Source organism: Pleurodeles waltl, chromosome 2_2 (genome assembly GCF_031143425.1).
Source record: "Pleurodeles waltl isolate 20211129_DDA chromosome 2_2, aPleWal1.hap1.20221129, whole genome shotgun sequence".
Taxonomy (NCBI): Eukaryota; Metazoa; Chordata; class Amphibia; order Caudata; family Salamandridae; genus Pleurodeles; species Pleurodeles waltl.
Genome location: NC_090439.1, coordinates 463,731,878 through 463,748,673, shown reverse-complemented (window position 1 = coordinate 463,748,673; position 16,796 = coordinate 463,731,878). Strand labels below are relative to the sequence as shown.

At 45.5% G+C, this 16,796-nt stretch overlaps 1 protein-coding gene across 1 annotated transcript in view; it reads left to right on the top strand.

Moving 5' to 3' along the window:
* ADGRE1 (adhesion G protein-coupled receptor E1) overlaps positions 1-16,796 on the top strand; it is a 675,746-nt gene that overhangs the window by 611,722 nt on the left and 47,228 nt on the right. The window contains exons 19-20 of the mRNA XM_069219187.1: positions 3,937-4,122; positions 4,440-4,634. Coding sequence (XP_069075288.1) covers positions 3,937-4,122; positions 4,440-4,634 — 381 coding nt within the window. The remainder of the gene's footprint in view (positions 1-3,936; positions 4,123-4,439; positions 4,635-16,796) is intronic.

Below are 16,796 nucleotides of genomic sequence, written 5' to 3'. Positions count from 1 at the left end.
TTCTGAGGGTTTGTTTTTTTACATTCATTAATAATATAGGGAGGTGTCATTTTAAGTAACGTGAACCTACTGGCTTTGTCAAAGGGTCATAACACTCAAACATAAAAGGCAGGCCTATTTGGCTTTATCAGGGATCAGCACATCAACAAATGTAAACATACGTAAAAGAAAATAGACCGATTGACTTTGTCAAAAAGGTACCACAATAATTTATCAAAAAACATAATCTAATATATTCCTTACATATACATACATGCAATGCTTAACAATAATCATCCTAAAAACATTTAAAATAAAGCATTCTTATTCAAACCCATAAACATGTATTTGAATCTTTTTCATCAGTCTTGAGGCCCCAAAATTCAGGAAACAGACCAACTAGAAGGGATCCCTACACTCCAGATGAGGAGTATACGGCTCCAGCTTGGAGTGTTAAAAGAATTATGGCCAAGGGCATGCCCAAACATGGGTCCCTTGCTTACTGTGCCACTGGAACCAAGCTACAACAGAGTGACTAGCCCCAATTAGGGTGAAACTGGTCGTGGGTTGCTTGTGTTCTGGTTCAGAGAGGACCTGTCAGTTCAGATTGGACTGTTCCTATTGGAGTATGGTCTTATCTGATTTGCGTCTGGCTAATTCTTCTCTGAAGTGACATGTTGGGCAAAAGAACAATGGATTGGAATGCTACTGCAAGCGACTGCCAGTGGTTGGACTTATTACAAGCATTCTTCCATCACCTTTTGGGTGTTTGACATTCATATACAATATGCATGTGAATGTCTTACCATGTAAATATTATGGCATGTACGTACAGATGGCTGTGTATATAGCGGGGTTTGTGCTTTGTTAATAAACATTTAATAACTAAAATGTGCATTTATGTATATATATTGCATCTTACATTGATGTGTGGGTACACCTCTATACTTATTGGGGGAGGTAAAGAAAATCTGTCTTAAACCTCAGCCTATACATCAATTCTCTGACTCATCCCAAATCTTTCTACCAATTATAGCCTCCCACACATCCTCTGCAAACTCTTCCCTCTTTGATCCAATTCATCCAACTAACGGATGCACAGGTCCACCACTCCCAATAAGACTTCATATCTTCCCTCAACTAATCCACTGCAATCAATATATCCCTTTGGAAACAATACTGTAAATGAATAAGTTCTGAAGAGCACAAGCGTAACATTCTTATCACAACAAATCCACAATGCAAAAAAACATAATTTTATCAATTTACTACCTTTTAACTCTCACCTTGGGCTCCAGAGTAGCATGCAACACGAGGCAAAGCACTTCAAAGCTTTGCCAGGGATAGTAAGCACCAGCATAACTACGGTTTACATTAACATTAACAATTACTTTACGCCAAGAGCACATTTCAAGGGTAGTACATGGTCATTCCCATGCAACCATCGAAGGTTTTTAATGCAAAAATCTATCCACTAACAATAGTAGACAGTTTTTCACACAAAAAACACCTCTTTGAGGCAGGCATGTAAAGGGGAAATGCTTTCATTTTGCCATACTTTTCTGAATTTGTATGTGTGCTGTACTGTACAGCACACAGCTAAAGGGGAGAAAGTTGTAATGTTTGTCTAGGCATAGCATTTTGTACTGTAAGGGTACCCTTGTCAGCATGGAATGTACAAGGAGAGGAAGTTGTGAATGCTGACAAAACTTCAATGACTAACCACACATTGGAAAGTGTACTTTCCCACCCCTTGAGTGTGATTGATGGATCTGAACACTTAAATGAGTATAGCCTGCCAGTAATCTCTTCATTCATTCCTGGGAGGTGTAAAACTGGTAAATGTAGTCATAAACCTACATTTAGGACTGAATTTAACTTGTAGATTAAGGCCCTTTATTTAATTTTTTTCACATGATTTAAACAAACATATAAAACAGTGGTACCATGTCACAATCCTTGCACTGTGGCTCATGGATTGGCTAGCTAATCCCACCTTCTCCCCTTAGAAGTGGTCTCACTCCCTGTATCACTGTTTAGGAGAGTCGTGAGCACCTATTGAAGCCTAGGAGAACTGAGGTAAGAGATGAGAGAAAGAGACTGCAAGACCTTTGTTGGCAGCAGGATGGCTGTTAGAAGACCTGGACTGGACTCTCTGAGGTACAGGATGGCACAGCGTTGCATAGGCATGCTATCACTCACTTAAAAAAAAAAAAACAAGAGACAGTGAGTATTTGAGTAACTATACTCTCAGAAGTGAAGTGGCTTACTAGGTGTGTGAGACCGCCTTGCTGTAACTAGGCCTGTGGCAAACCAGGAAGTTCCCTGAGAACGTAATATGAAATGCACATTTCTCTAGTCATGAGGTAGAGTCCTAATTGCCAAAGCCAAAGAGGGGGATTCCATAGGATGGTACCAGAGCAGGTTCCAGATACTCAAGTCTAATCGTTGGGGAAATCAGGAGACCATGAAAAACAATAGCTGAGTTTGAAACCAGTGATCAGTCCAGGATAAAAACAAAGGTTTGCTGTTCAGAGGAAAACCGAGGGACCCAATAAAGTGGAAAAACAACACACGTAATGCACCTGACTCTCTACTTGGTGCCTCATGCTGACATCTGATTGAACCTTTGTTGGTTTCTGTGCAGTGTGCTCAAGTTTCCCCTCAGCAGAGAATACTATTTCTGTTGGACTCTATTCATTACATAGAGGTACAATTCAATCGGTTTTGTTTAGAAGATCTTGGCATGCCATTAGGCCAATGACCACGATATTCCACATCATGAATAATTCATTGATACAACACCCACCCAAAAAGATAACATATGATGATACTTGCTCTTTTTGCCTGACTAAACATGCTCCCATCCAAACAACCCATGAAGAGGTGGCGAGAGGGGAATGCAAGGACACCACAGCTGTTCTCTCTTTAATTGTAGACAGCTGTACTCTCTTTCTATGCCACGGATATCATTAAATGAGAAAGCCAGAATGTTCCAGTACCTGTTGCGCCATGTACAGTAACATTTGGTATGGTTGTGTAAGCTTTGCAATCTTGTGTAAATGTATGTGTCTAAATGTCAGAAGGCCCATACTTTGCAGGAAACTAATGCGTAGGCTTTCGACATTATTGGTAATGAGACAACATTATTTTTCCGTAGGCTGTCAAATATGGCTTTGATGTGTGTCCACTGGCTTGTGAATGTGTTGCCTAAATATAAACTTATTTCTATGAGCACTCTCTTGCTCACGCTTGGAAGCCTGGCTCAAGCACCAAGCCTTTGCTCTGAGAAATGCATGTGGTTGAGCGCAACAAATAAACAAAAAAACAATACATTTAAAAAATAAAGAACCTTATGAATTTAAAATCTTGTTTGTTAAAAGAAAGTCAAGTAATGAGCGGAATGTCACAAAGATGAACATCAACGGGTGTAAGGATCAAATATTGTAACAAAATCACAATCCACTCCAATAGAAAATGTAGAAATCGAAATTCCAGTCTTAGGACTTGAAATTGAGGTTGGTGGATGGGCTACTCCATCACAACTATGATGGAGTAACACATCCGCAAAAGTTCAGATCAAGCCCTTAGTCTCTGGGATGCAGTAGATTGGACAACTTTGCTGCCAAGTTGCAAGTGACCACGACAGGTGAAAGGAATGTGACTCATCCTCGTCAAAAATTCTACTTTCAACTGTAGGAACTTTTCTGAAAGTTGAAGTTCTTCAGTGGGGCAAACCTGAAGCTCTAACCAAAAAGGTCCCCCCCATGTCAGATACACTTTTAAGTGATCTCACTGTAGGATTGAAATTGCCATCAATGCCCTAGAAGTAGGAGATAGTACTAAGACACTGATGCACGAATATATCAATTTCCACATCAATCTCAGAATGACACCCATCTTTGCATAATCAATGGCATTATTACATGTTAATTCCAATTTTCTTGATGTTAATAGGAAAAGGATAAAAGGCATAAAGTGATCTGCGTTTTCTGGAATTCTACAAAGGGAGCAGGCAGCTGGTCTCGCCAAGGCTGTACACTAAGTAACTCCAACAGGACTCACACAGCATGCAGCTGCACCCATCTCTCAAGCTTTGCCATAATCATGGCTATTCAGGGAATAGAGGACCCCCAAGATCAGGTAAACAGATCAATAACCTAGGCAGGGTGGATTCAGAGGGAGGGTCTTGCTGTGTACTTTATCCACTGGTAAGGAACCTATGAGAGTCTATTCCTTTAACAGGAGTAACTGACTAATTTACCATATTAAGGGAGCTACTAATTTTCCTGGACTAAGGGAGTAATAAATTGAATACATTATTAGAATTGACGTAGCAGCTGGTGGTCATTTAGGGGTAGTGCCACATTTTGGTTTGCCTCAACAGAAGGATCCATTACACATGTCTCGGAATAGCATAAAGCAGAACATAATTGTGTGTTTTTGATGTTTTTGTACAGCATCGTTTTCCTTTGCTGGTCCTCACCTATGTTGGGCTAACATTCTCCCTGATATGCCTCAGCCTTGCTATCCTCACCTTCCTGTTCTGCACTTCAAGCCGCAACACAAGCACTCCCATGCATTTGCAGCTCTGTATCTGCCTCTTCCTGGCAGAGCTGCTGCTGCTCACTGGACTGTACAGGACAAGCAATAGGGTAAGTAATTTCACAGAATGTTCTAGTATTCATACCTTAAACTACACTGCCCAAACAGAATTCCTGCCTTTGCAAAGGCTTATGTGAGACTTTCAGTTCCTACGTCCCAGTTGATTCAAAGATTGCTTTGTGGGGCCATTTTCCGAAAGCACTATGAGCCTGGTTACGACTTCGGCGGAGGGGATTAGTCTGTCCCAAATGTGACGGATATCTTGCCCGCCATATTACGAGTTCGATAGGATATAATGGACTCGTAATTCGGCATGCAGGATATCCAGCGGGTGGGCTCAGTTCCAGAGAGTTTGGGTAAAGGCTGTTAGTCCTGGCAGTATATCTACACATGAATTTGCAGTATGTGTTGTTGTTCCTGTTATACTGTTTATCCGGGGTGGGAATGTTTTTTTTCTCTGGGGAGGGGGCTTTAGTTGTGTACTGCCTGATATGTAGACTGTTACAATTGTTGCTCCTCCCTCCATTGCAGGGGGGACGTTTTGGAAGATCAATCTCACTGTTTATGTTATAGGTGGTGGACCTGTCCTTGTCACAGTGCAGCGGTAAGTGTGAGATTTGGGGTGGTTTTGTGAAAACCTCTCCTACCCACATAGGTAAGAGTGGGGAGAAGTTGGCAGATGGAGGGAGCGTACAACTGTCCCATTGCTATGCAAGTGAACATAGTGACATGGATTGAGAGGGGGCTTAAAAATTATTCCAAAGAATACAGAGTACATTCCTTTCTTCTACAGCAAAAGATACAGAGAGCCTGTTCCAGGAAACACACATGATCGAGGATGAATCCCAGAAACTAGCCAAGAAGTGGCAGGGCTAATTGTTTTTTCAGCATCATATTCCTCCTATACTTGGCGAGGAGCAGTATGGGTGGCGCCTGGCGTTCCTTTCAGGCACACCTACAATGAGGCAGATGTGCAAGGATGGTATCTGCTCCTACAGGGTACATTGGACGGGGAACCAATCACAATTCTAAACACTTATGCACTCAACAGTGACGATCGCTCCTTTTATGACACTATATTGGGAGCATTTGAGATCAGCATACGTTCCCCCATCATTTGAGCAGGATATTTTAACTGCATTATGGATGGAGAGAGGGCTCGGCACCCCCGAGATGGGGTACTAAGCTGCTAATGGTGCGTTCCCTTACTTCAGTTTGACCAATTTGGGACTGTGGGATGGCTAGAGGGAACTACACCTGGAAGGCAGGGAATATACATGCCACTCCAAGACACACAACACATACAGTTGAGTGGACCGTTTCCTATTGGGTGACTTGGGCCTGTCACAAGAGACAGAGGTGACACATTTAGGGAGATTCTTTTCTGATCATGCTCCTGTACGTTTGTGATTTGGTAGGGGGCTGGGAGGCAGGGTGACAAGATGCTGGTACATGCTGCAAGATCTTCTGACGCACAGTGCCTGTCGGGAGACATTAGCTACCTCGATAACAAATTACTTGGAGGTGAATTGGGGAATCATGGCAAGCAGGGCAATTGAATGGGAGGCACTGGAGGTAATTGTGTGGGGGACCTGTATAGGAACCATGTGTTGGGTTCACAGACAATTAGAATGTGACCTCAAGGAGCTGGAGGGGCAACTGGCAGACGTGCAGCATTGTGAATCGTTAAATCGTGATGCATGAAGAGACCACTTTCACATAAGCGGGAAAGTAAGTAGAAGTTGGGAGACACTGCACAAGTTAACACTTTATTTATACTCTGTTTGTGCCGAATGTGTGTCAAAAAATTTTACGCACATTCGGCGCAAACCTTGCCCCATATGTATACTTTGACGGGCGACCCCGCGGACATCAAAAATCCTCCGTGTGCATCATTTTTTGGATGCAGGAAACCGCCTTGCATTAATGACATGCAAGGTAGGCGTTGCCGTCCAAAAAATGACTTTAAGGCCTGTGCGCCTTATTTATACTCCTGTGTCATTTTGACGCACAGGAGGGGGTGGACCTTAAAAAACGGCACCCAGCCTGATGTGCGCCGTTTTTTAACGCCTGGGTGAGGGCAGGCGTTAAGGGACCAGTGGGCTCACTTCCATGGTCTCTGACCATGGAAGCAGTCCAGAGGTGCCCTTCCCTGCCCCCAGGGACACCCCCTGCCACCCTCGCCCACCCCTGGAGGACACCCATGGATGGGGGGACCCATCCCAGGTAAGTACAGATAAATTGAGGTAAGTATTTTTTTTTTTAAGTGGCATAGGGGGGCCTAATTTGGGCCCCCCTACATGCCACTGTGCCCAATGACCATGCCCAGGGGACAGAAGTCCCCTGGGCATGGCCATTGGGCAGGGGGGCATGACTCCTGTCTTTGCTAAGACAGGAGTCATTTCAATGGGGGTTGTGCATCAAAAAATGGCGCAAGTCCGGTTTGAGCCACAATTTTTTGCCTCAAACCTGACTTGCACCATTTTTTGACGCACAACCCCCATTTTCTCCTACACCGCAGCGCCAGCTAACGTCAATCCATAAATAAGGCGCCCACATGGCGTGTAGGAATGGCGTTAGCCGGTGGTAAAAAAAATTACGCAAACCAGCACCAGCGCTGGTTTGCGTCAAAAAGTATAAATATGCCCCTTAGAACTTATCGTCAGAGACTGAAACGTGAGAAGGATTCACCCCCATAATGCATATTAGAAAACCAGCTGGAGTACTGGCTACAAGTCGAAGGGACATTTTGGATGTATTGGTCAAACATTTTTAAAAAGTATCCAGAGCAGGCCTCCTGGGGCCTAATGAGTCTATACAAGGGTGCCTAGGGAGGTTAGAGCTCCCCCAGTTGGGTCCAGATAGCTTGAGAGAACTGGAAGAAGATATAACACTGGAGGAGGTGGGTGCAGCTATAACTGCATTACAATAGTCCAAAGTCCCTGGGGGGGGATTGCTACCCTGTTGAAGTTTAACAAGCATATTCTGCCCTCCTCCGGGAGAAGCTGTTGGAGGTTTTCCGGGAGGCCCATGAGAATGGTATCTTGCCAGATGCAGCCGCTGTGGCAAGAGAGATGCCTCCTTTCTCCACCTGGTGTGGTACTGTGAGGGAGTGCAGCTATTTTGTAGGGCGGTGGTCCCCAAGATTGTGCAGGTTATGGGCCTGGAGATTGCCCTAATCCCGTTGGCCTATCTACTCAGAGTGGTGGATAAACCCAGAGGGTGGAAGATCCTGCAGAAACTTGCACAGCTGGCACTTATGTTTGCTAAACGAAGGATATCCATAGGATGGATGAGCTCCAGGAGACCCCTGGTTGCTCACCGGCTGCGGGATCTTCTGGAATGTGGAGTAGCGGAGGAACAGCATATGCGTTTGTCCGGTACTGATAATGGGTTAACAAGAGATTTGATGGCATGGGGTTAATTGTCGGAGCGCTTTACAAATGCCTCGGCCTCTGAGACTAGCACTGATACAGAGGATTGTTTGATGTGATTATTTTATGAGCTGCAATTGTCAAGACAATAAACTGTATCCACTTCAGAACTCTTGTATGTCAGTGGTATACATGACTTGGTTAAATTGTGTTACTGCATCGCATGGAGTGACATTTTGCTAACTCTGACACATAGGTTGTATCACGTACCTGTAACTGCATAAGTATCTCTCCTAGGAAGAAAATGTATGGGGGATTTCTCACATCTTGCACTGTACTGTTCTAGTTTAGATTGCAAAATCAATAAAAAAGAGTTGTTAAAAAAACAATATCAAAGTGTTGACCCGAGACATAGCTAGAGTCTGACTGGCTAATCTTGAAATCCCCTGAGAAATTAACAAAACATGCCTGACATCCTTTGGTATCCAAGGGCCACAACAACCACCCACTGGGACTTGAAAGCGTGGAATTATAGGTACCATTCTGAACCCAAGCATTTAGTTATTCCTTTGTGACATTTAGGAATATTTGTCAATTGGTGAATTTGGCTGGTGTGGGGATACTGGGAGTGTTAATTTCCTTTATTTTTGCTAACCCTAAGCAGGTTTTTTGTTGAACTGTGTCATTTAAAAATATAATTTGAACAGGAATAAGGCATGCTCTAAACAAAGCTTTCTACCCTGAATTTGCCAATCTTGTGTTCCCCATACACTTTTCACATCATGAGTGATCTTCCAGTATTTATAACCTTCAACAGCAAGACTGGAAACACAGGAATCTGAATAGATTAATTTGGTGTCAGTTAGCAAAATCTTCTGCATTATAGAGGATGGTAAAATAAAATAATTTGACTCTGCATTTGTAGTGCCACACCCAGAAAAATATGTGAATTTGTCTACATATGTTTTGGGGCTCCCCACTGGTGGAGTTGAGCAATGTTCCCATTGTTTGTAATTAAATTCTGCTCTATGTCTAGTTGCGCGGTGCAGAAAGTAATGTCCCCTTTGATGATAACAGAACATTTCCCCATAATTTGCTATGTTCATATACACATTTTCACTTTCAAATGCAGTGTAATCCTGCAAGTCAGACAGCATGGAATCAACTGTTTTAACATCCCAGTCATCAGAAACAAAACCAGGTGTAATTACATCAGTCACTGAAATTTTAAATACATAAGGAATTTGGATAACCTCAGAATGCGCATATATATTAAATGGAACTTTATCCCAAACAATCCCATCCGGAAGTGGTACTGCTGAAATGTTCACAAGGGACAAGTCCCTTCGGACCTTATGTGAGGAAATATATGGTGATAGAACTTCATCCACTGGTTCGACAGAAGAGTGTTCAGGAAGATAATGACCATTTATCAGGAGAAAGAAAACAGTCACAAAACAAATCCATAACAGAAGCGCAAGCAATGTCATTAGTATCCACAGATAACGCCTTGAATAAACCAAGTAGTTATTTTTAAGCCACATGTATAGCTTACATGTCTTTTAAACAGTTTCAGTTGCAGATGTAGATGAAGTTGTAGAAAAGTCATCTTAGTTGATCAAGTAACCGGAAGCAGTCTATGCAAACACAGGAGCTGATGCCGAGTTGGTGGATGGATTCACTTTGCGTGGAGGTTCATAGTAGACGATGTCATCAGTTTGTGTTGCATTGGAGTAAAAAAACAGCCACATCTTGGACAGTTCTTGTCAGTGAAGTGGTAACTGGAATTAGCAGAAGCTCATCTTCTAACCTCCCCGTGCTTGAGGAGGTATTTGTAGCATCATTTCACATGCTGGTGTATCCAGTAGAGTTGTTGTTTCTTCTTTGAAGAGGTATATCCTGTTGGGCAGTGTGAGGGGACTGGGAATTACCCAAGGGACCTCAGGGTCTGCTGTGCAGGATCGACCACAATGGAAACAAATCTGTTCCCCTTGGAACTTGGCATCTAGTGCCTTGAATCCCCAATACTGGAACCGGTGCTCTGTAAGATGGGCCGAATTCCTTCTTCACAGCAATCTTCTCATGAACCAGATCCCCAACTTTAGGAATCCAGCCTGGAGAAGTTATTAGCAAATTCCTTATTCTTAAGGTGGCAGCACTGGTGGATGAATTATCCTCACAAAATTGCTGAAGCTCCTGCAAGACAGTGAGACGTTCATTTATTTCAAAAGGTCTGATTGCCACCACTATACCTGGGCCATCTAGATCAGGGAAATACATAGGTATCCCAAGGAGGACCTCATATGGAGTTTATCCCTCCAACGACTGTCTTGGCAGATTATTCAATGATCTCTGGACCTCATAGAGGTGATGAAGCCAACTGTGGCCTGAAGCTAATACTCTAGCTTTTAAGGACTGCTTTAGGTCACAATTACTCCTCTCCACAACAGAATTACCCTTGGGATGATATGGGGAAACTTTATGAAGTTCAACGCACATCATCCTCATGGTGTCCATGAATGCCCTAGAGGCAAAAGCAGGGCCCTAGTATGAGTGGAATGCTGCAACTGCATATGTACCAATAAAGACCAGCAAGTCTTTTATAACAGTTCGAGCATCAGCTGACCACTGTGGCCATACTCACAGGAATCTAGAACAAGAATGAACAGCAATTAAGATGTATCTATATGCACCATCAGGTTGTAAGGGTCCACAATGATCCAGGTACACACATTGTTGTGGCCTGTAGGACACTAAGAGGGATGTCTGTGGTGGACATTTGATGTTGGAGCACTTTATTTGCTGGCAAATGTCACATCAAAGGACATATTGCCTGGCCTGTTTGTTTGGACCCAGCCACCAGAAGCATTTTTGTAAGAGTGATACTGTGGCCGTGACACCAGCATAAGCAGATGCAACACCCTCATGCGCTGCTTTTATGAGATCTAATCTCTGGTCTTGATTGAGGGTCACCCGATTTCCCATCCGAGAAATTGTCGCAAAGGCAACATTCTGTGCACTGATGTGGTAGGAATATTTTGTAGGGTATCCTTTTGTAAGAGGCTTGCCCTCAGCCAATGCTTTCATGGCAGCTGAATCTCATCATCCAGTCTTGTGTGAGAACGAGTCACTGCAACAAAAGAAGCCATAGCTACTGCAGATTTGGCCGCTTCATCAACCAAAGTGTTTCCTACAAAGTGTACTCTTACACGTTGATGGCCCAATGTATATACTACATGAGCAATAATAGCGTATCTTTTAGATCAGCCACCCTTCCCCACAGAGTTCCCTATTTTATGGCGTTCCCCTTTGAGTCTCTGAACCCGTTCAACCACCACTGAATGAGGTAATTATTGTAGGATTGGGCACAGTAGTACGAATCACACGTACTCAATGTGAGCTGTTCTGGATATGTATGTTCCAGTGCCAAGATCAGCGCTTTAAGCTCAGACAACTGAGTGGTGCAGTCCTCCAGGGCCTGCGTGTAGGTATGTTGAAGGTGAGATACATCATCCTTCATCGCTCCGCTATTGATGTTTTATACCTACAGCTGGTTGTGCTAATCCATCAGTGTAAATTACAGTTTGGTATCTGTCAAGTGGCAAGATGTAGGTGCGTGGTACTCCTGTTCATACTGGAGAAATTCTTTGTTTGAACTTTGGGTCAAAGATGTAATCAACTTCAGTGGCAGTCAGGGAGGTTGCCCATTGAATCCAGATTGGATGTAATGGTTTAGGGTTAGAAAGGCTTGCTTTGGTGACAGCCTCTAAGGCCGGCACCATGGTAATGACAATAATGTGTTTCCCTTGGGCAAGTGGCCACTCCTTAATGACAGCCATCTGTACAGCATTCAGAATCTTTTCTGTGGGTGCAAAGCGTTGTTCTGCATTTGAGTATAAATGTGATTTGTATGCTATGGACTCCGTGTCACCTTCACTAAAGGTGACATAGGTGAATCCAATGGCACCAGCAACTATTCTGATGACGAGGTATGTTTTGTTGTCATGTGTGTGTAAGTGTTTTGCTTCTATCATGCCTTGCTACAAACCTGCAAGGATGCACGTGTGTTCAACTGTCCAGTGTCTGCTTGAGAAAGCTGGGTGAATCAAATCATAGAGTACATTTATACATTGTGCATAATCTGTAATGTAAATTCTGCCAAAGTTAAGAAACTAAGTAGTGACTGTAGTTTATTGATGGTATTTGGTGGTTGAAGTTGAGCACATTGCATGGCAGGCTCCTGCCCTCATCCGATAGCTCGTATCCCAGGAGCAATACACTGAGAAAGGCTATTTAAGTCTTCTTAAAATTGAATTTATAGCCAAAGGCTGCAAACCTTAAGACGATCCGATCAACGCTGGCAAGATGAATGTTGAGGTCATCATCTGTGAGATAGATGTCATTCACATAAGCAAACACCTCAGGATCAATATCATGCACTATTGATGTTAAGCGGGCAGAAAACAACCCTGGGCTGTTCCTCTAGCCCTGGGGCAAATGGCAAAACTGTTTTTGTGAGACAATTGAGAATGCACTTAGGTCCCAAATTTCATGCGCTAAGTTTTGGCAGAAAAAACATTGCAAATGTCCAAGGTTGTTTTGTATTTTTACGCACTATGTTGTTAATTAGTGCTGTGTGCATTTTATTGGGTATGTGCATGTATAATTGTTTAGGTGTCTGTAATCTAAGACTATTCATCAGGAGTGGTCTGGTTTTGCAACGGGGAGTAATGGGCTATTTATTGCAGAGACACAGGGCTCTATTGCTCCCTGGTACTCAAGTTGAGTGAGTATTTCTCTCACTGGAGCTTTAGCCTCATGTTTAAAAGCGTATTGCGGTTGAGGCTGGGGTGTAGACCGAATCAGTATTACATGGTAGGGGCACTCCTTATCTCACTCTACCTGGTTGCGGTACAGTGCAGGTTCCTGTGCCAAAGTCCAGTCAACAGCGTAGGCTTCTTTTACTGCATCCGGAACAAGATCTGAGAAAGAAGGCAAAATGACATCTTCCCCATGTGGGCGCTTGGAGACGTACTTGGGTGGCCAGTCTCTTTCAGCCAATAAGATATCACAATTAAGTTCTTCCCAAAAAATAACATTAATAGTGCGCTCTATGTCTCCCTCAATTTGGATATTTAGATCATAAACACTGTTGGGTGGGAGAATGCACCCATTTGCGGTCTCGACTACAAGAGAGTTGTTAGTTGCTGTCACATTCGGATGATCTTTCAGGCTCTGGCGACATATTGTGACTTCTGTCACGCTGTCCAGCAGGGTCACTGCCCACGTCTTGTTCCTTAGCAATGTTCTCAAGTTTGTTGGCATGTTTTATTGAAATTGCTGCCACCTTTTCCTTTTTAAATTTTGGCTTTCGTTGTGGGGATTTGTCTTCCTTATTTTTTGAAGACCACGGTGAGTTGTTCTTCTGTTTCATGTAGTCATTACTTTGCTCTGACCAGCCCACTCTCTCACTCCATCTATCTGGCATTTCCTGAAAGGAATGAGAGGGATGTGTATCAGTAGATCTGTCAGGAACCTTTAAAGTTTCTCGATTTCTAAGATTATATCTCCTCTTGGAGCTCTCTGGATGCAGGGAGTCTGCTTGATGACTTATTCTATCTTTAATTTGTTTTTGTTTAGCCCAGCATTTTTTTAGAACCCTCTTGTGCTTGTTTAGTACCTTCCTTAGTGGTGGCACTCTGAATTGCAAGCTTCTTCGGTTTGACTCCCAAACTATCCCGTCTATAATTGACGCTCCTGTTCCAACTGTGGAATCGCCCGGAGCAGCTGGCGTATAGGGAAAGGCTACTGCTTCCCCTTTAATCTTACTGAGCATTATTGAGGAGACTGTGTTGAAGTTGCGCATCAGTTTCAAAACCAAATCCAGGGCTGCAGCAGCCCCATGTTCATTTTGAATTTGTGTTAACCCTTCCAGTAAGTTGGCAAGTGTTGGGGTCCCACGCATGGTAGTATAAATCACAGCGAAGACTGTAACCATGAGGTGCAGTTGTCCACTGAGGGAACCATTCCGAATGGCAAGCATGTTGTGAGAATTCTGGGGGTCATTACAACCCTGGCGGACGGTGTTAAAGCGGCGGTAAGACCGCCAACAGGCCGGCGGTGAAAATTTTGGAATTATGACCGTGGCGGAAACCGCCAACAAAGACAGCCACTTTAACACTCCGATTGCCACGGCGGTACAGACAAACAGCGCGGCGGTCACCGCCAACAGACAGGCGGAAGACAATGTACCACCCACAGTATCATAACCTACCAATCCGCCACCTTTTCCGGGGGTGGATTCACCGTGGATAAAAACACGGCGGAAACAGCCATTTCAAAGGGAAAACGCTCACCTCTACACATCCCACGAGGAATCAGAACACCATGGAGCCTGAACTCCATATTCTGCCAGCGATAGTCTTCCTGCTCCTATACGAGGATTATCAACGCCGGCGGCAAAGAGCACGGTGAGTACTGCACCTACGACATAAGGGAGAGGGGAGGCAAAAACACAGGGACACAGACAACCAACACCCCAACCCCCACCCCGACCCTCACCCACTACAACACACACACCAATGCATATCTATACATTACAGCAACAACCCCCAACCCCCCCAGAAGAATGCAAAGACAAAAGGAAATGAGTTGAACCATTGTAATATATCAAAATACACTAAGCAAATATATACATATATATATATACACATTAAACAAAAAATACACCATGATTAGTAGTGCAGGTAATGCACCATTCATTGTCCGTGGACCACTGGGCCCAAAATGCATGGGTGAGGCCCACACAAGATACCTGGCCAAAACGGAGAGAACACTGCTGGGGCATCAGATAGAAATACAACAGGCACCTCAGGGGGAAGGGAAGGGGGGGCACCTCAGCCGGATGAGTGCACCATGCCAGATCCACGAGGGGGCTCCATGCCCATTGATGTATCCTGGGGAGTGCAAAACCACAGTCTCTCAAGTCTCTACAGTGGGTGGGATGCCCACTGTACCATCCTGGGGAGTGCAAAGCCACAGTCTCTCAAGTCTCTACAGTGGGTGGGTTGCCCACTGCCATATCCTGGGGAGTGCAAAGCCACAGTCTCTCAAGTCTCTACAGTGGGTGGGTTGCCCACTGCCATATCCTGGGGAGTGCAAAGCCACAGTTTCTCAAGTGGATAACTGTCTCCACTGGGGCTGGAGGGGGACTGGTGCCCAGAGTGCAGCACACACCCCGTGACGGTCCCAATTGCGTCACTGCCCCTGCCGCAAATGGGCTAGCGGTGCATTCCATGGCGGTCTTTGCCCTGTTCAGCAGTCCCTGGCCTGTTCAGCTGTGCTTGCGTTGCCAGTGTCAGACCTGTTCAGCGGGGCATTCCATGGAGGTCTTTGCCCTGTTCAGCGGTCCCTGGCCTGTTCAGCGGTGCTTGCCAAGGCAGTCCTTCATTGCCCAGCTGGGCTGTGGCTGGCGGTCCTTCATGGGTCAGCTGGGCTGTGGCTTGCGGGGCCTTCCTGGCAAGCTGGGCTGTGGCTGGCGGTGGCCTCTTGGCCAGTGACGATGGGGCTGGGCTCCTGGGCAGTGACTCTGGCGGTGGCCTCCTGGCCAGTGACGATGGGGCTGGCCTCCTGGGCAGTGACTCTGGCAGTGGCCTCCTGGCCAGTGACGATGGGGCTGGCGGTGGCCTCCTAGGCAGCTGGGATGATGGCGGTCCTCTCCGCCGTGCTGCTCCTCCCAGACTTTGGAGATTTCTTCTGCCCCTTCCCCACCTTGGGAGGAGTCACAGCCGAGTCGACACTTCCCCCGGTACCCTTGTGAGAGGCTTTGCTGGCTGAAGTCTTCCCCCTCTCCCGCCGGGCACTGTCCAACTTCTGGTGCTTCACAGAGGGGGGACTGGCTGTGCTGTGGCTCCGTGCCACACTGGCTGTCCTGGTGGCCGGTGCACTCCACATACCTGTAACAATAGGCACCACTGGTCCCGGAGATTTTTTGGCTGAGGTGCTTGTACGGGACCTATGAGTTGGAGGGGGGGTGGTGGTGGTGGGAAATAGGGTAAGGGGGGGCCAGAAAAAGTTTATGGGAGACACTGGGACAGGTAGATGGAGGGGGTTTGGGAGTGGAGGAAGAGGTGGTGGTTGTAGGAGGTGTAAGCTTTGTGGATTTGGGTGCAGGTGCATGGGCTGGAGGCTGTTGTGAGGTGGATGGCTGTTGGGTGGGTGTGTGCCTGCGTTTGTGTATCTTCGGAGGGGGCGTCACAGACACTCTGGGAGAGGACACAGGGGACGTGTAAATGGTAGTGGGGGTGGTGAGTGTACGTGAGCGGGGTGTGCTGGTCGGTGTTCTGGTGCGGGACGTAGTGGCTGTAGTGGTAGTGCATGCAGGTGTGAGTGTAGATGAGACTGGGAGGGAGGAGGGAGACGACGAGGAGGGGGACACAGTGGAGGCAGTGGATGCTGGTGTGTCTGTATGTGTGTGATGCTTGCCTGAGTGCCAGTGGGATGTGTGGTGCTTATGTTTGCCTGAGCTTACCTTGTGTGTTGACGTTTGTGCAGGCTGGTCTGATGGTATGCTTGGAATAGGCAGAGGTACAGGGGATTGGGTCAGGGAGGAGGAAGTTGGAGGGGAGAGGCTAGACACAGGGACAATGGATGCCATCAGTGCTGAGGCCAGAGTTTGCAGGGTTCGATGAAGGGCAGCCTGACCAGAATGAATGCCCTCCAGGAATGCATTAGTGTGTTGCAATTCCCTTTCTACACCCTGGATGGCATTCAAAATGGTAGACTTGCCAACAGTGAGTGACCTGAGGAGGTCAATGGCCTCCTCACTGAGGGCAGCAG